The sequence below is a fragment of the Oculina patagonica genome, chromosome 1 (assembly GCF_052425735.1).
Source record: "Oculina patagonica isolate OP01 chromosome 1, crgOcupat, whole genome shotgun sequence".
Classification (NCBI taxonomy): domain Eukaryota; kingdom Metazoa; phylum Cnidaria; class Anthozoa; order Scleractinia; family Oculinidae; genus Oculina; species Oculina patagonica.
Genome location: NC_135758.1, coordinates 30,010,981 through 30,035,089, shown reverse-complemented (window position 1 = coordinate 30,035,089; position 24,109 = coordinate 30,010,981). Strand labels below are relative to the sequence as shown.

General features: G+C 43.7%; 1 protein-coding gene and 1 pseudogene across 2 annotated transcripts; both read left to right on the top strand.

The window, feature by feature from the left end:
- Positions 1-699: 699 nt before the first annotated feature.
- On the top strand, positions 700-12,248 carry LOC144646333 (skeletal aspartic acid-rich protein 1-like). The gene is made up of 5 exons (XM_078505890.1): positions 700-811; positions 4,025-4,470; positions 4,865-5,101; positions 5,202-5,472; positions 12,244-12,248. Exons 1-5 carry the CDS (start codon positions 775-777, stop codon positions 12,246-12,248), a joined length of 996 nt encoding a protein of 331 aa, XP_078362016.1. The 5' UTR covers positions 700-774.
- Positions 12,249-13,400: 1,152 nt separating this feature from the next.
- Positions 13,401-23,667, top strand: LOC144663247 (skeletal aspartic acid-rich protein 1-like; annotated as a pseudogene). The gene is made up of 4 exons (XR_013572589.1): positions 13,401-13,592; positions 19,224-19,675; positions 20,922-21,154; positions 22,239-23,667. The product of XR_013572589.1 is annotated as a skeletal aspartic acid-rich protein 1-like (transcript).
- Positions 23,668-24,109: the final 442 nt, after the last annotated feature.

The following is a 24,109-nucleotide window of genomic DNA, read 5'->3' as shown; positions in this document are numbered from 1 at the left end:
CAGGGAACCCCCCAGCATTATTTTGCCGGTACCCATTTATACACCTGGGTGGAGAGAGGCACAATGAGAGTAAAGTGTCTTGCCCAAGAACACAACACAGTGACCCCGGCCAGGGCTCGAACCCGGACCGCTCGCTCTGGAGTCCGGCGCGCTAACCATTAGGCCACCGCGCCTCCCATATATGTTTGTCAAAAAATAATAATGAATAAATTAATAAAACCCCTTGCTTAATGAACACCGGGCTCGAATGAACTGTAGGAGTCAAATAACCGCCGGATCTACCACTAAGTAAGATACTTGCTTGATATTGACCTTTTGGTAGATATTCATAACTGTAAGCGTATGCCTGGCGGATGGCGACCAATATTGCTATTTTTAAAAAAAGTCAAGACATTACCTGTTTAAATCACAAAAGAAAATTGTAGTTATCACTGCAGCGAATATTAAGTTCCAGATATCAAGAAAAGATAGTACAGGCGACGAAAAAAATGTTTTTTTAAAGCATGCCCGTTTACTTTGCCGGATCCCTTCTTTGTCCAATACTAATGACAAGCAAAAAACAAGAACTGGAAACAATAGTCACCCAAGCTATAAAATTGCTGAGTCATTAATTGCCATGATCGCGTGACTGCCTTCACCTGGTTCTTGTTGTTTTTCAAATTACAAGGAAGTGAACCAGTCGCAGCTCAATCTCTTGCCGAGTTCATGCTACTGTAGCAAGCTAAAAGATTTCTCCAGAGATTTCTCAGTACTTTTGCAACATCCACAACAATCATGAGCTTTGGCAGAGGCTTTTTGTTGACTTTTTATGGTAAGAAGTTTTCAGTAACAGGGCGTGGCGCGAACAATAGTACTTTACGCTTAATTTGTTAAAGCTTGGTTTTCACTGGCGACGCAATCACAAGCGAAAGCAAAAGCGCAAGCACGAGAAACGTAAATGTTTTGATGCTTGTGCTTATGCTTGCCGTTGAAGTCGTTTTCACGGTGAAATAAGAGCTATAATAAAAACAATAAAAAACGTTCACTGGGTAAAATATTAAAAAGAATGAGCTTTCGGCTGTCGCTCTACAGCCTTGAACGGATAAAAAATGGAATACCAAATGAATAAAATATATACAAAAAGGCGAGATGAAAAAAAAAAAAATAATAAAAAAGCGAAGTAAAAATGTGCTAATTAAGTGGCTATTTTTTGAAAAGAATACAATATTGGCTAGGAATGGGCTTAGAATTATTGTCAGCATGCTTAGTAGCAGAGCTGTGCCAAGCCTCTTATCGTTGCGCTTGTGCTTGCGTCGCTAGTGAAAACCAGGCTTAACGACGTTGGTCAGAAGCAGTAACTATAAAAGCTGATGTGAAAAAGTATAGTATAATTACATATTTATCGCCGAATTTGTTCCCATATGTCCTGTATTCGTCTTCACATTTCACGATGCCAATTCCGAATCTCGAACGACTTTATTACGAACATTTACAACGGCAAATTGTTACATAAGTCCCTGCACCACACTTGTTTTTATAGATGACATTATATTTTATGTCTAGTGAAAACCAAGGAGAAGGAAAAAGACTGTGCTAAAAACATTTTGCAGTGTTGTAAAACGTCAATCTTTAAATTTGTAAGACTTGAAAAAGAGCGCGGAACTTGGCGAACATTTGTAAACGTTTTTATAATAAATCTGCAAGGCAAAAGTCGCTATTAGCACTGCCTGAACAGAGTACGTACTTGTCAAGCCAAATTACTCAAAACGCACTTAGGTATGTTTTTATACCTAATCGTACCTTTTTGGTACGCTTCGGTGGCATATCAGGCGAGTTTGATTGAGCCATGGCTCGTATTTTGGTTCGACTGCGTCTCGCCAAAATATCCATGGCAAGAACAAATTCAGCAAGAAATCAGGTGATATTATTCGTTCTGTTGAAGTTATGCTTGCCACGTTCGTAGTGCAAATTGTGTTGACCTGCTTGTGTTGACACTTTTTTGGTCTTCAACACTTTATCAAGTAACTCTTCTTACATTTTTTATTCTTTTATTTGGAGTTTCATTCTCTAAATTTTCAAAATCAAATTTAGCTCGAAAAACTCCGACTCCATTGTTTCAGTCCGAATGTTTAGTACTCGTTGGCAAACATAGCGCAATTGGCAAGCGCGCTCAAGTTTACTTTTTGCGGGAAAGTTTTTCTCCTTTTACGACTGGTAAACACCAGCTTAATTTAAATTACGAGGTTCTGTTTTATTGGTAAAAGCTCTTTTCAATTCATCGTACACTAACACTATTTTACTTCAAAGTGACCATGATATCGTGGCATATCAGGTTAGTGACTTGATATCGTAGGATATCAGGACAGTAGATCGCGCTTCTGATTGGCTACTTGCGAATTTGGGTACGGAAATAGCACGGAAGGAGTCAGGTGATTTTTAGCTAGAAATTTTGCTGATTAAATATATTGTTATGCCATCCGGCAATGGTAAAGAGAAGGACGAAGGATAAAAGTTATCGGATACTGAGGTCACTTGGGTATTGTTATTCTACTAGGAAAAATAAAGGTTGATGCGTTTGGTTTTGCGGCAGTGTTACCAATGCATGATTAATGTTACAGCAGTTTGGAGATAAATTAGCATCTCATTTTTTCCCCAAAATCATTATTAGACAAAATTTTGGTATTCTTGAGATCTAACGTCAATTTTGAACAGGTCTCACTTGCTCGAAAATTTTTGCAGTGATCATACTGCCAAACGCACTCGGCGAGAAAGTATGCGGAATGGATGGTCAGTCAGTCACCGTGTCCAAAGGGTCTGAATGGGGGTAGCTCGATAACACTAAACACTTATTTTTTTGGCTCTGTAACATGATATGAAACAGTTAAATTTTAGGCATTTTAACACTAACAGTAAAAAATTCACTGTAACATTAAATTTAATCCACAAAGAAAAAAACAGCTCCAAAAAGGCCAATATTATTTATTTAGAATATCAAGAAGTTTTCGGCCATTTTCCGACAATTTCCGATCATTTCGGAAGATTTCTGAAGACTACCGAAGATTTCCGACGACTGTCGAAGATTTCCGGATACTACCGAAGATGTCCGAAGACTACCGAAGATTTCCGAGGAAAACACACAGCACAGGCTCAATGTTCAGGAGTGATTTTATTACCGATTTTCGAAGAGCAGATAAGAATTTACAATGCTAAAAGACTATGGCTTTTTCACGAAAAACCCTCCATTATCATTATTTTCTTTGGAAACAGTAAACATTAAAAAATTGACCAATTTAACGACAAACACTAAAAATTATGGGCAAATAACACTAAACACTAAACCCCATTCAGACCCTCTGTCTAATATCTGATCGAGCTGATCCCAAATTCAAGGTTATCAAACCACAGGCGTCCCAATCTCACGATTCGAGAAACGATCGAATGAATGATTTATGTAAGCGTATGAATGATTTATGTAAGCGTATGAATGATTTATGTGAGCGTATGAATGATTTATGTAAGCGTTTAGGTTATTTATTAAAGCATATCGAGTGGGACGTGACTACTTGAAGTGCGCGCGGTGTTGTGTTACAATTTAGGCCGTTGGAGATTTGAGCCCTCTATAAGACTTTGTATGGAGTCTAAAATAACGTGAAATAAAAGCGCTCGACGAAATAAAATTTTACCTTCTTTTCAATAAAATAAATAAATGTGCTCACCTTTCTTGATTTCTGTTGTCCTTTTGGGCTATTTCATCGTTTTTGGGGTTTTTTGCGGTTTTTGTCGTAGCCTTCATAAGACTTCGTCTTATGAAGCGAACTGACACGAAATGCAGGCAAAGTGTTCGTGGTGTGCAAACATCATTAAGAGTACAAATAGGCAACTTACTCTTTCTTTTATCTCTTCGATAAAAAACGATTTCAAAATTAAATTAATTTTGCCTTGCAAACCTGCGATAAATTAATAGAAAATGTACCTTATTAACTGTGGCAAATCTTTGCAAAAATGTTCTAAATGTAATGTTACCTTTTAATTTAATCCACAAAAGCATCGTTCCTGATAGCATGCTGTACTGGCAAAGATGTAGAATTAAGTGGAGGTGGTGTACAATGTAAAATTCTTGGTCAATCAGGAAAGATAATGATAGAATTAATTGGCAATGACACGAAGGGAGACTTCAGCGAACCCAATGAAGACCGCTTGACGTTTGAGGTGGATGAAATTAAAGAAATCGATTTACAAGGGAACGTGGTCGGCAAGATTGGCCCAAAAAAGCATTTCGTGAACACCCTGGCGAGTCAAATGTTCTTATTTTCAAAGGGTGACAATCTGCATCAAGGAATTAAAGTGATCAATGTCAATCTGTTGGCATTCCTGTTTGGACCACAGGCCGCCCTTCATATCCTGGTCTTCCTGTTTCTGGAGAGTGGCAATGTCACGTTTGGTAATGAGTCATTTTTTGTGTACAACGGAACTTTGAAATTCAACATCAAGGTTTGTTCAGTTGAAGCTCTATCTTATTTGATTTTGACGTTAGTCTTGTAGAGTTAAATCAAGCTTTGATATACTTGATATACTATAGGTGAATGAAAATAATTTTTTTCGTGATATATATACCGTAGAATAAAGGAAAATTAGACCACTTGCAGTGAATAACATGGAGTTTGCGCGAGTTATGCAAGTGGGCAACAAGATCTCAATATAGACACTTTTATTTTTATTTATTTTATAGAATTTGCCACGCACACATACTCACACAAACAAAATGAAAAGCTGAAGGTAATGGAAGAAAGGCCTGTCTGCTCGTACGAATCTTGAAAGCATTAAAGAATTATTTAATCGAGGCGTTAACTTTATACACATTTGTCTTGTGCAACTTTCTCCTTAGATTACGGACTGGGAGTTTTGTGATGCAGCACTTCAGAACTGCGGGAAAGGCAGCTTAAGAAACGAAACGGAAGCATTCATTGATCTTACACTGCACGTTGAGAGCAAGGGAACTCCAAAGAAAGAAAGTATGGAGGATCGCAAGAAGTCAAAGAAGAAGCCCATTTGTCACAATAACTCTTCATGTCCTGACGTTTACGATATGGGCGGCGGGTCAGATGTGGTGCTTAACAATGAGGTATAGTTTTCTTTTTGTGTAAGCTATATACTGTAATAGACAAGAAACAGGGGCCCCTGACAAGAACACACAAACAAACGTTCTGTTTTATTTCTTTTAGATCCTAATTGATGGAGAAAGCATTCGGATGCCTGATGGATTTCTAAAATTTGTTACTGAAGGCTATAAAAAACTGTTTACCTTCCGCATTCCCAAGTTTAACAACACTGTTGTTATTGATCCGGCTGTCAATTTGGGTGGGAGTGAGGGGGGTGGGGATTTAAGTGAAGGAGAGAATATTGGAGGTGAAGACCCCTACACAACCAGTCCAGGAAATGGGGGAGGCGGGGATGGGAGTGAAGGAGGGGATAATGGGGGTGGCGGAGATGGGAGTGAAGGAGGGGATAATGGGGGTGGCGGGGATGGGAGTGAAGGAGGGGATAATGGGGGTGGCGGGGATGGGAGTGAAGGAGGGGATAATGGGGGTGGCGGAGATGGGAGTGAAGGAGGGGATAATGGGGGTGGCGGAGATGGGAATGAAGGAGGGGATAACGGGGGTGGCGGAGATGAGAGTGAAGGAGGGGATAATGGGGGTGGCGGGGATGGGAGTGAAGGAGGGGATAATGGGGGTGGCGGGGATGAGAGTGAAGGAGGGGATAATGGGGGTGGCGGAGATGGGAGTGAAGGAGGGGATAATGGGGGTGGCGGGGATGGGAGTGAAGGAGGGGATAATGGGGGTGGCGGGGATGGGAGTGAAGGAGGGGATAATGGGGGTGGCGGAGATGGGAGTGAAGGAGGGGATAATGGGGGTGGCGGAGATGGGAGTGAAGGAGGGGATAATGGGGGTGGCGGGGATGGGAGTGAAGGAGGGGATAATGGGGATGGCGGGGATGGGAGTCAAGGAGGGGATAATGGGGGTGGCGGGGATGGGAGTGAAGGAGGGGATAATGGGGGTGGCGGGGATGGGAGTGAAGGAGGGGATAATGGGGGTGGCGGGGATGGGAGTGAAGGAGGGGATAATGGGGGTGGCGGAGATGGGAGTGAAGGAGGGGATAATGGGGGTGGCGGGGATGGGAGTGAAGGAGGGGATAATGGGGGTGGCGGGGATGGGAGTGAAGGAGGGGATAATGGGGATGGCGGGGATGGGAGTGAAGGAGGGGATAATGGGGGTGGCGGGGATGAGAGTGAAGGAGGGGATAATGGGGGTGGCGGGGATGAGAGTGAAGGAGGGGATAATGGGGATGGCGGAGATGGGAGTGAAGGAGAGGATAATGGGGGTGGCGGGGATGGGAGTGAAGGAGGGGATAATGGGGGTGGCGGGGATGGGAGTGAAGGAGGGGATAATGGGGGTGGCGGGGATGGGAGTGAAGGAGAGGATAATGGGGATGGCGGAAATGGGAGTGAAGGAGGGGATAATAGGGGTGGCGGGGATGGGAGTGAAGGAGGGGATAATGGGGGTGGCGGAGATGGGAGTGAAGGAGGGGATAATGGGGATGGCGGGGATGGGAGTGAAGGAGGGGATAATGGGGGTGGCGGGGATGGGAGTGAAGGAGGGGATAATGGGGGTGGCGGGGATGGGAGTGAAGGAGGGGATAATGGGGGTGGCGGGGATGGGAGTGAAGGAGGGGATAATGGGGGTGGCGGGGATGGGAGTGAAGGAGGGGATAATGGGGATGGCGGGGATGGGAGTCAAGGAGGGGATAATGGGGGTGGCGGAGATGGGAGTGAAGGAGGGGATAATGGGGGTGGCGGGGATGGGAGTGAAGGAGGGGATAATGGGGGTGGCGGGGATGGGAGTGAAGGAGGGGATAATGGGGATGGCGGGGATGGGAGTGAAGGAGGGGATAATGGGGGTGGCGGGGATGGGAGTGAAGGAGGGGATAATGGGGGTGGCGGGGATGGGAGTGAAGGAGGGGATAATGGGGATGGCGGAGATGGGAGTGAAGGAGGGGATAATGGGGGTGGCGGGGATGGGAGTGAAGGAGGGGATAATGGGGGTGGCGGGGATGGGAGTGAAGGAGGGGATAATGGGGGTGGCGGGGATGGGAGTGAAGGAGGGGATAATGGGGGTGGCGGGGATGGGAGTGAAGGAGGGGATAATGGGGATGGCGGGGATGGGAGTGAAGGAGGGGATAATGGGGGTGGCGGGGATGAGAGTGAAGGAGGGGATAATGGGGGTGGCGGGGATGAGAGTGAAGGAGGGGATAATGGGGGTGGCGGAGATGGGAGTCAAGGAGGGGATAATGGGGGTGGCGGGGATGGGAGTGAAGGAGGGGATAATGGGGGTGGCGGGGATGGGAGTCAAGGAGGGGATAATGGGGGTGGCGGGGATGGGAGTGAAGGAGGGGATAATGGGGGTGGCGGAGATGGGAGTGAAGGAGGGGATAATGGGGGTGGCGGAGATGGGAGTGAAGGAGGGGATAATGGGGGTGGCGGGGATGAGAGTGAAGGAGGGGATAATGGGGGTGGCGGGGATGAGAGTGAAGGAGGGGATAATGGGGGTGGCGGGGATGGGAGTGAAGGAGGGGATAATGGGGGTGGCGGGGATGGGAGTGAAGGAGGGGATAATGGGGGTGGCGGAGATGGGAGTGAAGGAGGGGATAATGGGGGTGGCGGGGATGGGAGTGAAGGAGGGGATAATGGGGGTGGCGGGGATGGGAGTGAAGGAGGGGATAATGGGGGTGGCGGGGATGAGAGTGAAGGAGGGGATAATGGGGGTGGCGGGGATGAGAGTGAAGGAGGGGATAATGGGGGTGGCGGAGATGGGAGTGAAGGAGGGGATAATGGGGGTGGCGGGGATGGGAGTGAAGGAGGGGATAATGGGGGTGGCGGGGATGGGAGTGAAGGAGGGGATAATGGGGGTGGCGGAGATGGGAGTGAAGGAGGGGATAATGGGGGTGGCGGGGATGGGAGTGAAGGAGGGGATAATGGGGGTGGCGGAGATGGGAGTGAAGGAGGGGATAATGGGGGTGGCGGAGATGGGAGTGAAGGAGGGGATAATGGGGGTGGCGGGGATGGGAGTGAAGGAGGGGATAATGGGGGTGGCGGAGATGGGAGTGAAGGAGGGGATAATGGGGATGGCGGGGATGAGAGTGAAGGAGGGGATAATGGGGGTGGCGGAGATGGGAGTGAAGGAGGGGATAATGGGGGTGGCGGGGATGGGAGTGAAGGAGGGGATAATGGGGGTGGCGGGGATGGGAGTGAAGGAGGGGATAATGGGGATGGCGGGGATGGGAGTGAAGGAGGGGATAATGGGGGTGGCGGGGATGGGAGTGAAGGAGGGGATAATGGGGGTGGCGGGGATGGGAGTGAAGGAGGGGATAATGGGGGTGGCGGAGATGGGAGTGAAGGAGGGGATAATGGGGGTGGCGGAGATGGGAGTGAAGGAGGGGATAATGGGGATGGCGGAGATGGGAGTGAAGGAGGGGATAATGGGGGTGGCGGGGATGGGAGTGAAGGAGGGGATAATGGGGGTGGCGGAGATGGGAGTGAAGGAGGGGATAATGGGGGTGGCGGGGATGGGAGTGAAGGAGGGGATAATGGGGGTGGCGGGGATGGGAGTGAAGGAGGGGATAATGGGGGTGGCGGAGATGGGAGTGAAGGAGGGGATAATGGGGATGGCGGGGATGAGAGTGAAGGAGGGGATAATGGGGGTGGCGGAGATGGGAGTGAAGGAGGGGATAATGGGGACGGCGGGGATGGGAGTGAAGGAGGGGATAATGGGGACGGCGGGGATGGGAGTGAAGGAGGGGATAATGGGGGTGGCGGGGATGGGAGTGAAGGAGGGGATAATGGGGATGGCGGGGATGGGAGTGAAGGAGGGGATAATGGGGACGGCGGAGATGGGAGTGAAGGAGGGGATAATGGGGGTGGCGGGGATGGGAGTGAAGGAGGGGATAATGGGGACGGCGGGGATGGGAGTGAAGGAGGGGATAATGGGGGTGGCGGGGATGGGAGTGAAGGAGGGGATAATGGGGATGGCGGGGATGGGAGTGAAGGAGGGGATAATGGGGGTGGCGGGGATGGGAGTGAAGGAGGGGATAATGGGGGTGGCGGAGATGGGAGTGAAGGAGGGGATAATGGGGGTGGCGGGGATGGGAGTGAAGGAGGGGATAATGGGGGCGGCGGGGATGGGAGTGAAGGAGGGGATAATGGGGATGGCGGAGATGGGAGTGAAGGAGGGGATAATGGGGGTGGCGGAGATGGGAGTGAAGGAGGGGATAATGGGGGTGGCGGAGATGGGAGTGAAGGAGGGGATAATGGGGGTGGCGGAGATGGGAGTGAAGGAGGGGATAATGGGGGTGGCGGGGATGGGAGTGAAGGAGGGGATAATGGGGGTGGCGGGGATGGGAGTGAAGGAGGGGATAATGGGGATGGCGGAGATGGGAGTGAAGGAGGGGATAATGGGGGCGGCGGGGATGGGAGTGAAGGAGGGGATAATGGGGATGGCGGAGATGGGAGTGAAGGAGGGGATAATGGGGGTGGCGGAGATGGGAGTGAAGGAGGGGATAATGGGGGTGGCGGGGATGAGAGTGAAGGAGGGGATAATGGGGGTGGCGGAGATGGGAGTGAAGGAGGGGATAATGGGGGTGGCGGAGATGGGAGTGAAGGAGGGGATAATGGGGGTGGCGGGGATGGGAGTGAAGGAGGGGATAATGGGGGTGGCGGAGATGGGAGTGAAGGAGGGGATAATGGGGGTGGCGGGGATGGGAGTGAAGGAGGGGATAATGGGGGTGGCGGGGATGGGAGTGAAGGAGGGGATAATGGGGGTGGCGGGGATGGGAGTGAAGGAGGGGATAATGGGGGTGGCGGGGATGGGAGTGAAGGAGGGGATAATGGGGGTGGCGGGGATGGGAGTGAAGGAGGGGATAATGGGGGTGGCGGGGATGGGAGTGAAGGAGGGGATAATGGGGGTGGCGGGGATGGGAGTGAAGGAGGGGATAATGGGGACGGCGGGGATGGGAGTGAAGGAGGGGATAATGGGGGTGGCGGGGATGGGAGTGAAGGAGGGGATAATGGGGGTGGCGGGGATGAGAGTGAAGGAGGGGATAATGGGGGTGGCGGAGATGGGAGTGAAGGAGGGGATAATGGGGGTGGCGGGGATGGGAGTGAAGGAGGGGATAATGGGGGTGGCGGGGATGGGAGTGAAGGAGGGGATAATGGGGGTGGCGGAGATGGGAGTGAAGGAGGGGATAATGGGGGTGGCGGAGATGGGAGTGAAGGAGGGGATAATGGGGGTGGCGGAGATGGGAGTGAAGGAGGGGATAATGGGGGTGGCGGAGATCGGAGTGAAGGAGGGGATAATGGGGGTGGCGGGGATGGGAGTCAAGGAGGGGATAATGGGGACGGCGGGGATGGGAGTGAAGGAGGGGATAATGGGGACGGCGGAAATGGGAGTGAAGGAGGGGATAATGGGGGTGGCGGAGATGGGAGTGAAGAAGGGGATAATGGGGACGGCGGGGATGGGAGTGAAGGAGGGGATAATGGGGGTGGCGGGGATGGGAGTGAAGGAGAGGATAATGGGGGTGGCGGGGATGGGAGTGAAGGAGAGGATATTGGAGGTGAGGACACCACACCTCTTATTTCCAACAACACTCCTGGGTATGAAAATAAAAAAAAGCACTGCCTCACTACCGTCATTTAACTTTTGTGCTTTGGTTTTCTTGTTGCATTTGGCCACGATGTTCACAGCTCCATTTGATATGTGAGCATATCATGGTCATATTGAACTGCAGCAAGGAGTAATTGTTTGTAATAAGCTTAAAAGACTGTAATGAAATAGAACTGTAACTGGCATGTTATTTATTATTATACGAGAGAATGTTTTTATAAAATAATTTTCACCGGAAGATAATTTATCTTTGGCAAGAGAGGATAACCTCTCACTGTAGATGGAGCTGTGAAATTAAATTGTACTGCTGTCGTAGCACAAAAGTTGATGTTTCCGCTTCAATATCTGCTACAAACTAAAACGAAACCCAGAATTACCCTTGCCAAACATACGTCATACAGTTTGTTATTTTCCATGTGCACTTAGTGAAGTAGACTGGTGTGACGGTACTTCACAATGCTGATTAGTGTGATTAGTGATAAGTGTGATTAATTCGATTAGTGTGATTGGCGTGATAAGTGTGATAAATGCGATAGGTGTGATTAGTGTGATTAATAGGATATGTGCGATTACTGCGATTAGGGTGACTTGTGTGATAGGTATCATAAGTGTGATTGGTGTGATAAGACTGATAACTGTGATTATTATACATTAGAATTACTTTGAAATATGTGATTGGTCGAGAGCATTCAGTTAATATACAGTAGCATGTGAACTCGACATGATAACCCTATATCTGCAGCAGATATTGGGTTATCATGTCGAGTTCAAAGTCCGCCTAGTTTCCAAGCCCCTCGTCCGTGTAGTGCTGTCAAACTTTTGAAAATATGGCTGAGCGATTCGCCTCCATTTCTGAAGAGGAATTGAAAGTTTTGATCGAGAAAAAAGATTCTAAAAACACCAAGAGAACAACAAAAACAAGTGTAAAAATTCTGAATGATTATTTGAGAGAGAAGAACCTGGAGGAACCACAAGATAAAACTGCTTTGGCCAATGTTCTGAAGAAGTTTTACGCCGGCGCTAGAAAAAGTGATGGCAAATTGTTTAAAAACGTATAATAAAACAATTATTGAATTCGGTTTTCGCATGATATAGTGAATTATCAAAACCTCGTGTCTGTGTTATCTGCCGAAAGATAACACAGACCTCGGTTTTGATAATTCACGATATCATGCTCAACCTCATCCAATAATTGCTTATTAGTGTGAATAGTGTAATGTTACTTCAGAATATAAAGGCAATCCTGCTGTATTTTGTGGTTACATCCTTAATGCCCGGACCAAGACCTCTTGAAGTTCTTGATGGTCAGTATATTGATATTGTAAGGGGCAAAATTAGGTACCGATAACTCTTGAAGGGGGACGCAGGCTCTGGGAACGAGATTGATGACGCACTTGTGAACTCTACTATTGATCCTGTCATTTCTAGGACTACCGCTGCTTTTATTTACTACATTGAGCCGACAATCCGTGTTGGTCAGTTGTGTGAGTTGTTTTGGCTAGGATTGGGGTTTTAAGTATTTCATTGTAAAGATTATGTTTATGACTTGCAGGTTGATACCACTTCTTCATGCTAGAATGCTTAATTTCTATTGCCAGAATTGGCTCCTGAAACTGCTAAACTTCATCATTCGATCAACAGTCAGTTCTTTCTCCCCGTGTGGGGAATGCGGCCTGACTGCCTTCATAAAAACCTTAAATCTATCTTTTACAACATGTTTAACGTTTCTGAGCTTGCTTTGGGTAGATTGCCCAAATTATGCCAGGGTCGTAACCAGGTATATTTTTTCATCGCTGATCCCAAATTTTAGCTCTAAATTTTGCTTCTTGATCCCCAAAATGTGCCAACGTTTGATCCCCGATTCCATTCTGATCACATCTGATTGGCTGATCCGCATGACATGGCATGACTTATGACCCAGGATCCCGGGACCATGATCTCGATCCCAAGGCTGTGATCCCTGAATCAGACCCTGATCCGGTCGAGGTCGATCCCATGTACCTGGTTACGACTCTGTTATGCCAAATGGACTCATCTTTTGAAAAATTTGGTCACGTGATTAATAACTTGCTAAAACCGGCTGCTCACAGCCATCATTGGATTTAGTCAGAGGCTTATTTGATATTGCCCTCCCGGGAAATAAACAAATACTACTTGAGAAAGTGCATGTTAGCGTTAAGCTTACAGGGTGTACATGTAGAGTGATGGATTGAAGCACCAAATTTGTACAATCCGATAAACTAGTGTTCAAGTCGCTATGTTATTGAGTGTTATTTCTCTACGAATTTTTTTCCGAATGTAAAAGATACGTGCCAAGGTCAATTCAGCTATTGTTTTTATTATTTTCTAGAAAAAAACAATTAGTGTTAAGAAAACAATGATATTGCCTAGACAACGCTTGCAATTTTTCAAAATATTGATTAAGTCATCAGCAGAAGTAGAAAGGAGCGGCAGAAATTCAGCATATTTGAATCACTAAGTTGGGCTGAATTTTGTTGTAGAAAGCAAGAAAGGGATCCAAAGAAGACGGAATAACCGAATTTTTACTTTAAAACTAACATTTCGAAATATATTTATTGAGTTCATTCCGCTTCATCTTTCTTATCTGTTCAAGGTACCCTTCTGTCAATTTTAAGTCTAATGCAAATAACAAGCATTGACAGAAACCGCCGGAAACCAAAACTATCCCTGATTTCATTGCTGAAATAGGTCAGCTGCAAGCCCCGTGACATAAGCTTCTTTGTTTTTGTCGCTGCATATAACATAAGCGGTAGATCAATCGCAGTTTTCTGTCTTGTCGAGTTCTTGCCACTGGATTCGGAGCGAACTAAAGACTTCTCAGTTCGACATCGTCCACAAAAGTCATGGGATTTGGCAGAGGCTTGCTGTTCACTTTTTGCGGTAAGTTTTTTTTAGACTCTTTTTACAGGGGTTCGCGAAGTCTTTATATGAGCAAAAGCCATATTTTGAAATAGTACAGTCCGAATGTATTTTTAGGTTTAATTTTCATCGCCGAAATATTTTCGAAAATAAAACCATGCGTTTTGATTTCTTTAAAAATTTCACGATATAATTTCGAATTTTGAGGCGATTTAATAACAATTTTTAACACACACACAGTGCTTGTTTAAATAGCCCCGCTGGATATATTTTATGCATATAGCTAAAAGCTGAATATTTAGTTCACACTTATTGCCGTCGAATGAAAAATACTGTGTTGAAAACCTTTTGCCGCACTAAGAAACGTGAAGATGGCTTCAGATTTGAAAAAGAAACGTGGATCTTGGCAAACATTTTCAAAGGTTTCGCTACTTGATATGTACGGCCTTTTATAAATATAAACTGAGCTGTCGGAATAGGCTCGATTTACCAGCCGCTGTTTAGAATGAAGTCAAATCTGATTTAGTACGAAAGGAGTCACAAAGAATAGTGATATTTAGCTAGGAGTTTGGTTTGGTTGAATAAATACACATTTCAAATCGCAAGAATCAAGGCTAAAGTGTAAAGGATGAAGGACATCAACTGTGGATGAGGGTCACTACGTATTAAATTACCGGCCACCGATTTCACCAGAAAAGAAGTTGTTTGTTTTGCGCCAGTGTAAGCAATGCATTATTAACAACACAGCAGACTGAAGATACATAAGCATTACTTGCATTTCGAAAACGCTTGTTTGATAAAGTTTGGTCGCGCTTTCTCGAAATCTTTTGCAATAAAAAAATGTCAATCACGCGACACGGCAAGTGAGCATGGATGGTCAGTCACGGAACCTATACATGGGCTCAGTCCAGGCGAATTCCGAGCCTTTGTAGAGACGAAGCGATTGGCAATTGCATACCTTTACTATTTTTGCCTATTCGAAGCTGCTAAAACTTTCTGTTTCAAATTGCGTGATCTGGGGGGGATTTTGGGGAGGTTTTCATTCACGACCCAACTGGGACGGGGACGATTCTGGATCATTCTCGTTCCCAGAGCCCGCGTCCCCCTTGATCGGTTTTCCCGCCCTGGTAAAAAATTTAGCAGACGGTCGATACACGCGGTGTCTTGAACACTTGAGGAACGAGATGAAGCGCTTGGCTGGCTTTATATTGCTTTTATGTGCTGGTAAGTGAAGTAATCGACTGATATTATATTTCCATACCGAGAATATTCGAGGAATATTAGTGCGGTCGTTTCGCCTACGAGTCGTTTCGCTAACGGAAAACGCTTACGCCCCATCCACACGAATCCGTTTTTTATTTGAAAACGTATTTTCTTTTCGTTTTTTTTTTTTAAATTTACGCCCAAGTTTTAAGATTGATCATGTTACCTCCGTCTGTTTTTGCCAGTTGTTTCAGGCCGAGATTTTTTACACCGCCTGTTTCAGTTTTGCAAGGCGCAGCGCTTTCCATAAATTTAAGCTTATTTATGGGGGATGTTATTTATCAGAACTGACAGCCAGCCCAGTGGGTTTGAATGTGAAATGGGCCTTTTTCGCGAGATTTTTCCGCAAACCCACCACAACAGTGTATGATATTTATGGAATGACTGATTTGACGGGACATCTGACTATAAACAACTGTATTCTGTTCTCGAATAAACTGGCCTGGCCGGCCAGTTCTGCGGACAGCTAGAAATTCTAGGCGCTTCAGAGAAAAATTTTAAGCTTATATAGCTCGAGTTATAAAGAAAAGATCGCTCCAAATCCTGTTGGTATTGGTTTTTAATAATCTTAAACATAATCATGTTTCAAAATTATTTTGATTCTCGATGAAATTTTCAACGAGGAGAAAAGAAAGGCTATGATTTGTATGCATGCAAATGAGCATCCCAATATCCTCTATCTGTATCAGGTGTTGTATAACATGTAAGCTTATATTTGCTGTGCCAACTTATTTTGATTAATAAATCGGTACAAATTTTGTGCTCTGTGGTTGAATTCTTGTTGGCTGAAAATGAGTTTCTTTGACCAGAAGGATGAAACTGAAAATTTTGGGGAAACTGATAATTTGCATACAGGTGCAAATTGAGCCTGTCAAGCGGGTAGCAATGAGGGTGTTGTGATCCCATTTCACGTACAATTTTTAACCAAATTCATGCGTCACTTATACTTGAAACAGCAGAATTCACGAATCATGCGTCTTTTCTTGCTATTTTCATGCGTCATGGCATAATTTTTGCCCTATTTTCACGCATCACGGTGTAATTTTTGCCCTATTTTCACGCATCACGGTGTAATTTTTGCCCTATTTTCACGCATCACGGTGTAATTTTTGCCCTATTTTCACGCGTCACGGTGTAATTTTTGCCCTATTTTCACACGTCACGGTCTAATTTTTGCCCTTTTCACATGTCACGCATGAACTCTTTGCTACCCTCTGTCAAGTCCCTAGGCCATCCTGCAAGCAACTGTAGCATCCCAGAAGGGGGAAGAAAAACAAAAGTTAAGAAAGGCTATGCTAACTGGGTGTCCTTAGGCATTGGCTCCTTCCCTTTAAGGTGGCCCGCGGGTATTTATGAGGCTGACAGTTTCCTTTTTCAAGCGCGTTTTAAAACGGGAAAACGTGAACCGATTGCTTAGATTTTTGAGAATCTAAAATAATAATCCTTAAACTATATAAAATCATTAATTTTGTGGCGATCAAACGCGATTTGTTTAAGCTGTGAGCGATTTTCGGAAGCCTGCGTTTTTAATAAAATGCGATTATTTTTAAAATGCCACGGTGAATTTTTTTGTAATTACCTCAAAACGCTGCCAAACAGTTAAAGTTTACGCACAACAACTTACAGGAAAATCCACTCCGTAGATTTCATGAACGAGCGACTTCATTATTTTGCCTTTAAAAACTGTTGTGTTATGTGTCTGTCTTGACCGTCGCATAAATATGATACTTATAATAACCATGTACCAGCCAGTTTTGAGGCTGATGTCACCTTAATCTTGTGTGTAAAAGTTAAAAAGATCGTGTATATACATCAAATGTTAGCAGTCAATAAAGATAGATATTTTTCTGCCGAATATTTGAAAATATCAAACAAATGACGTAATTTCAAATTGCGAAAAATTTGTCGATTTGTTTTTCATTTTTTTAATGCTGCAGCTAGAACAGGATATTGCAAAGGTTTGTGCCGAGTTTCAGCGTGTTCCTTTCATACAGTTTGAAGAATTTCGGTCGGAAAGTCAGGTACATTTGCTTTCCAAATTCTAGTCGCTTCGTAAACCCCGCATTTCGAATAAAGTTATACTGTTGTTTTTGAAGAGAGGTGTTACTTTCAAATTCCGCACGATCTTCTGCTGTTTGGAAACAACACGGCTCTAAATAGTAGAACTAAAATACCGTTCCCGAAAATGTATTCCCTGACGGCAGAAGATCGTGCGGTATTTGGAAGTATCACCTCCCTTTGAACAACAACAGAATAATTTCACTCAAAATGCTTTCACTATAAAAAAACAAACCAAAACCTTTGCAATATCCTGTTCTAGCTGCAACATTAAAAAAATGAAAAACAAATCGACAAATTTTTCGCAATTTGAAATTACGTCATTTGTTTGATATTTTCAAATATTCGGCAGAAAAGCATCTATCTTTATTGACTGCTAACATTTGATGTACATATACGATCTTTTCAACTTTTACACACAAGATTAAGGTGACATCAACCTCAAAACTGGCTGGTACTTGGTTATTATAAGTATCATATTTATGCGACGGTCAAGACAGACGCATAACACAACAGTTTTTAAAGGCAAAAAAAAAGAAGTCGCTCGTTCAGGAAATCTACGGAGTGGATTTTCCTGTAAGTTGTTGTGCGTAAACTTTAACTGTTTGGCAGCGTTTTGAGGTAATTACAAAAAAATTCACCGTGGCATTTTAAAAATAATCGCATTTTATTAAAAACGCAGGCTTCCGAAAATCGCTCACAGCTTAAACAAATCGCGTTTGATCGCCACAAAATTAATGATTTTATATAGTTTAAGGATTATTATTTTAGATTCTCAAAAATCTAAGCAATCGGTTCATGTTTTCCCGTTTTAAAACGCGCTTGAAAAAGGAAACTGTCAGCCTCATAAATACCCGCGGGCCACCTTAAGGTGAGCTGATTTCTCAGAAATCCCACTTTCTCTCCAAGGGGGTGCAGGGGTGTGTGCACCCACCCCACCCCCCAAGAAGACCTGCTGCTTTTCTAATCCTGGTATTCTGCAAAAAAAATGTCAGTTATGCCATTTCTTAGCAGGGCTCAAAATAACGACCGGTCAACGGACAATGTCCGGCCAAGATGACAATTTGTCCGGACAAACGTTCGATTTGCCGGTCATTTTGACCGGCCATGCACCAGACCCAAAATAATTGTTATGCCATTAATGTATAATGTTAATTCTAACAACTTATTTAACCTTAACTCGTGGAGCGATTAATACACAGTATCAGAGCAACCTCTACGTTAAAACCACAGGTAACTCCAAAGTCTTACCTTTAATTCCCAATCTGAATACATGGAGTATAAATGTCATTCCAATTCTGAAAATATGATACATCTTTTTTTTGATCTGTGCAGTTTTGTTCAGGTCAGTATTAAAATTTAGTATAATGCGAAACTTCAGCGAAAAGAACGTGCACGGAAAAACGTCCAAAGCTTGGTAACAAGGTATTTCATTCGAGTGCGAAAGAGGGAAAACAACGTAACAGATGTTTGCAATTTGTCTCAGTTAATTGACCTGTCGCTATCATATCTTACAAGGGTACTGAGAAACTAAGTAGAAAAAAAATGGCAGGCAAAACGATGGAGATGGCGGGTCCTTTTCTATCACGCGAACAAAGACGATTTGACGAAATGCAAAAGTGACTACTATTTTCAATATTTTGACCGGTCAAAAACGACACGTGACCGAGCTAAACTGGGTCTGACCGGTCAACATGACCGGCAACTATCCAAAAATTATTTTGAGCCCTGTCTTAGTGGTGCACGTCAGGCCTCCTAAGACAAATCCTGGTTCCGTACCTGTTTGTGCCTTCCTCCCCTTCTCATTTGGGGTTGCTGTGAATGGCTGCATCAACAGTTGCATGTTTTGCTTTTGTCAAACGGCTTAGCAGATCTTTCAGTAAACTGAAGTCCACTAAAGAGTTTAAAAAGGTCATGATCATGTCAGTCTATGGATTGGGATTGGTAGATTTTGATTATTTTTTGTCAAGGTTCGTCGATTATTCTAATAATGTGATTGACGGCAGTGAAAAATTATGCAATCGTTAGTCGAGTTTTGAACCTTAGAGTGCACATGTAAATAAAAGGTGCATAATTTACAAATTAAGAGCAAATGTTCTATTTTGTGATATACAACAGAATCTCAGTTTCTCGAACCTCCAGGAATAAGGAAAATTGCTTCAAGAAATCAGGGGTAAAATTATAGAGAAATATTATCCAAGGAAAACGAAAAATTGTTGGAGAAATCACGATTTTTGCGAAACCGAGGGTTTGAGAAATTGGGTTTCCATTGTAAGTGGCCAATAAAATTTCCATACTAAAATTTATGTTTTCTTTTTTATTCTACAACAGCATCGTTCCTGATAGCATGCTGTGCTGGTGACGATGCAGAACTAACTGGAGGTGGTGTACGGTGCAAAATTCTTGGTCAGTCAGGAAAGATAATGATAGAATTAATTGGCAATAACACGGAAGGAAACTTCAGCAAAGCCAATGAAGACCGCTTGACGTTTGAGGTGGATGCAGTTAAAGAAGTCGATTTACAAGGGGAAGCAGTTGGCACAACTGGTGCAGCCAAGCATAGTGTGAACAGCCTGGCGAGTCAATCGTTTAATTTTACAAAGGTTGACAATGTGTCATATTATCAAGGAATTAAAGTCATCAATGTCAATCTGTCGGCATACTTGGATGGACCACAGGCCACCCTTGATATCCTGGTCTTCCTGTTTCTGGAGAGTGGCAATGTCACGTTTGGTAATGAGTCATTTGCTGTGTACAAAGGAACTCTGAAGTTCAACATCAAGGTTTGTTCAGTTCTGGTTGCATTCTATTCTATATTATCAGAAACCCATAAGGGTTGAAACATGTAACTCCGTATGATTCGCTTTGTACAAAGCGTTTGCACATTGGTTTACACTAAGTACCATATTTGGAAAATCACGAGATACATTTAACCAATAAAATTTACTATATTTGGATTAAATTTACAGCGCGCGCTAGCTCGCGCTCGATGGCGTAATCTTGTTTTTGAACAAGCTTGGTTGGTTCATGAAGTATTCTGGAGAACCTCGCTTCGATACACTTAATGAATTTCTTCAGTTTCTGTAAGAAATTTTCGGCGTTTAGGTTGAAATTCAAGCAACTTACCGCAAAAACAAAAATTATGTTGCGTGTGTCATTACGTGTATAAAGCATTCGCGTACAAATTCCTTGTGTTTCCAAATATGGTACTTAGCAAAATGAATATTCAAACGCTGTGCGCGCGCGTTACACGTTTCAACCCTTGTGGGTTTCTGATATTATTTGTGTTGGTCTTATAGATATAAATCAAATGAAACAGAAAACATTTTGTGCTCTGTTAGAGTTAAAAAATCCCAGGCAAAAAAATTGGAAGTTTAGAAGAGTGATCATTGGAAATTCTGCAGAAAATTAATGTCTTGGGTTGAGGTATTCCCGTACAAATAGTATTTACCATCAACTCTGGCTTGTCTTGTGGGAGGCGCGGTGGCCTAATGGTTAGTGCGCTGGACTCCAGATGGAGCGGTCCGAGTTCGAGCCCCGGCCGGGGTCACTTGTGTTGTGTCCTTGGGCAAGACACTTAACTCTCATAGTGCCTCTCTCCACCCAGGTGTATAAATGGGTACCGGCGACATAATGCTGGGGGGGAACCCTGCAATGGACTAGCATCCCATTCAGGGTGGAGTAGAAATATTCCTAGCCGCTTAATACTACGGAACCCGGGATAAGCTCCGGCAGTGTGGGCCGCTTGGCTCGTGGCTTCTCCTTTTTCTGGCTCGTCTTAGTTTGGCCTGGACTTAAACTTTCCTTATTCATACCCTAATTGTTGTTTATTCTTGTTTATTATTACTTCTTGCTTTTTAGTAAACTTTCATATTTCAGGCTTCATTCAATTTGAAAGTAGTTTTGTACAACACAGAAAGGACTTCAAATATTGCGACTTAGCTCCTTTAACCTATTCATAAGAATCATTTAATTTTTGTGTAAAGCATTTATGTTATTTAAGGTTGTCTTGTTCCACTTCCTCCTTAGATCAAAGACTGGGAATTCTGTGACGCCGCAGACTGGAGAACTGCAAGAAAGGCCAGACCAAACAAACAGGAGCATTCATTGACCTAACGCTGCAAATTAAGAGCAAAGGAACGCCCAAGAAACAGAGCAAAGAAGATCGTGGAAAATCCAAGAAGCCAATTTGTCACAAAGATTCTTCATGCCCTGAAGTTTATGATATGGGTGGAGGTTCACTTGTGGTGCTCAACAAAGGGGTATGATTATTCTTCTTGTCCAGGCTAACACTGTGCATGCTGACCTCCAAGGGCTGCAAAAAGCAAATCTGATATCTTTGTCATCCCAACAAAAACTTGCGGAAGCCGTGCGCATCCTTTGCAGACTGTGCAATTTTGATAATGCTTTTTTGTCTAAAAACCCCCTTAAAAATGATAAGCCGCAAGTTTGTCCCACACCACGAATATAAGCCCATCAGCCTGTATTATTTTAGATTTAGCCCTAAAAGAAAGATATAACTTCCTAATAAAATGTTGTTAGAGTATGCTCAAGGACTTGTTATAAATGTAATTCATTTAATGGCTGTAGAACTTGTTCTGTGCTTCATTATCATTTTAAAAATTGTTTTAGGTGGCTGACTTTATAGTAATTTGCAAGTTGTTGCAATTGCATGAGCTTACTTCTGTCTTTCATATACCGTAGAATTCCGGTTATAAGTCCCCCCGCTTATAAGCCCCCCCCCGGTTATAGGCCCATCTACCTGGAAACAAAAAAATACATCCGATTATAAGCCCCCCCGGATATAAGCCACCCTCTGCCGGATGACAGTACTAAACGGGGCTAAATGTTGCTTTATTATGCGTTTTTAACTTAAAAACGTATTTTGATCAACACTCCCGTGGCCCGTTTCGGAACGTTTTTTTATTCCGCTTATAAGCCCTCCCGGATATAAGCCCCTCCACTTATAAGCCCACCCAAAAACCCTTATGAAGTTGTATAAGCCCAGGGCTTATAACAGGAATTTTACGGTATATTTTTCGTATAACACTTCCTGATTATAATCTCTTTGAGGAAAACTCTTTCAGTACCTTAATCTCGTTGCTATGGCAAATAGCGACAGAGATACTAATGGCATGTTTTTTTAAATATCTCCGGATCTAAAACAGATATTTGAAAATGGAAAATGCTATTTTAAATCTTTCTTGGAATTCTCTCTAATATGCCTAAAATTGCAAGGGGTGAAAATTTGATCATGGTAGCACTTAAAGAGTTCTTTCTGATACACAAGCCCACCAAAATAGCCTTTTGAGCCTATTAACAATAATTATTTTGCTATTCTTTCAGATCCGGATTGATGGAGAAGATGAGATGATGCCTGATCCATTTCCAACATTTGAAACCCAAGGACCCAAGAAACTGTTTACCTTCCGCATTCCCAGGTTTAACAACACTATTGAGATCGACCCCACTTCTAGTGTGGGTGGGAGTGAAGGAGGTGGGGATGTAAGTGGAGGTGGGGAGACTGGAGGTGGAGAAACGACCACTCCAATGCCCACCACCCAGCCTGACGAACCAAGCAGTGCTTCTCTGCTGCTGTTTAACTTGTGTGCTTTGGCTTTCTGTTTGCATGTGGCTGCCATGTTCACAGTGCCATTTACAATGTAAAATGTGAAGGCAGTGAACATGTTGACTTGCAGCAGCAATTGAAGCGTTCAGTTTTTGTGTGTGTTTGGAATTAGCTTTATCACTTAGTTATGTACACTGCTGCAATGTAATAGCACTGAAATTGGCATGATATTATTAATATTGTAATCATGGTATTAATTCATTAAAGGGCCCTAGTCAGCCACACCTTTATTTTTGTTTACGTGCGAGAATTTCTGTATTATATTTTTCCTGAGCATGTCTAAACAATCTAGAGTTCACTGTGAAACTGCTCAAGGTAATTAAACTGACTTCCAATGACACAACATACAGCTGTACTGCAATGCAATAAGATTTTGCTTCAACATTCATAATTTCGATGCCATTGAAAATGGCAGAGGCTGACTAGGGTCCTTTAAACTTAAGCTGGTGAAATTACAGTCATTTCTCATTGTAGATCATGCAGTTTGTAGGCTCAAATTCTGCTGCTCTTTTATGTCCAGTCTATTGAGCCTAGTGATGCAGTTCTTTAATGAAATTGTACTGATTTATGAGAGCTGATAACACAAGTTAATGTTTTTGCTTTAGTATTATACAGATAAAGTGAATTAGTATTAGTAGATCTGCCACTAAGATCAGTAACAACTGCAAATATAACAAGGGGTAACTTCATACTGTACAATTTTGTAGGCTTATTGATTTCATAGGCTCATTGAAGTCTAATTTTGTTTGAGATATCTTTACTTCATACTGTAATTTTGTCATGGAGGGAAGAGTAGAGAGCAAACTTGTGTTACTAAGGGACGGACCATTATTTTCTTGGAGGGGGGGGGGATGAAAAATTTTCCTCTGCAAACTTTTTTTAGTTTATGCACCTCTGCAAACATTTTTTTTCGAAATTCTTACCATTTTTTGTTATACATATTGTTTTTGCAAACAATTTATTTTGTCTTTCCAGGCCCTGCAAACAATTTTTTTCAATATTTTTCATCCCCCCCTCCAAAAAAATAATGGTCCGTCCCTAGTAGTACTTACAACTTAGCCAAGAAGTTCTGAACCTTGTAAAATGTTATTATGTAGTGGGTTATAATAATTAGTAAAGAAAAGTGAAATAAAATCAGCAATCTAACTCCTGGTTATGTACTTACTTAGTTAGTGTTTGCTATCTGCACTTTGGACCCCAGGGGGGTACTCCGGGATCAAAGTGACGGGGATGATCGAATGGAGGCAAAACTCAGGACCCCAAAAAATCCCTAAGTCTCCCGACATTACCCAAAAAAATCCCTGGACCAAAAAAAACGCCCAAAAAAATCCCTAGTCAAATTACCCCTAAATTGCCAAGGCCGCGCCAATGCACTTAAGTTTGATTTTAATACCCAAAAAAATCCCCTATTTAAATCAAGTCACCCAAAAAAATACCTGCCAAATTCTCCTACCCAAAAAAAATCCCGGAATCGAAATTTTCGACCCCAAAAAAATCCTTCGCACATCCCCGTCACTTGGATCCCGGAGTACCCCCCCTGGGCTTTGGACATGTTTCTTTCAATTCCCAGTTTAGCCTTGTTTGGGCT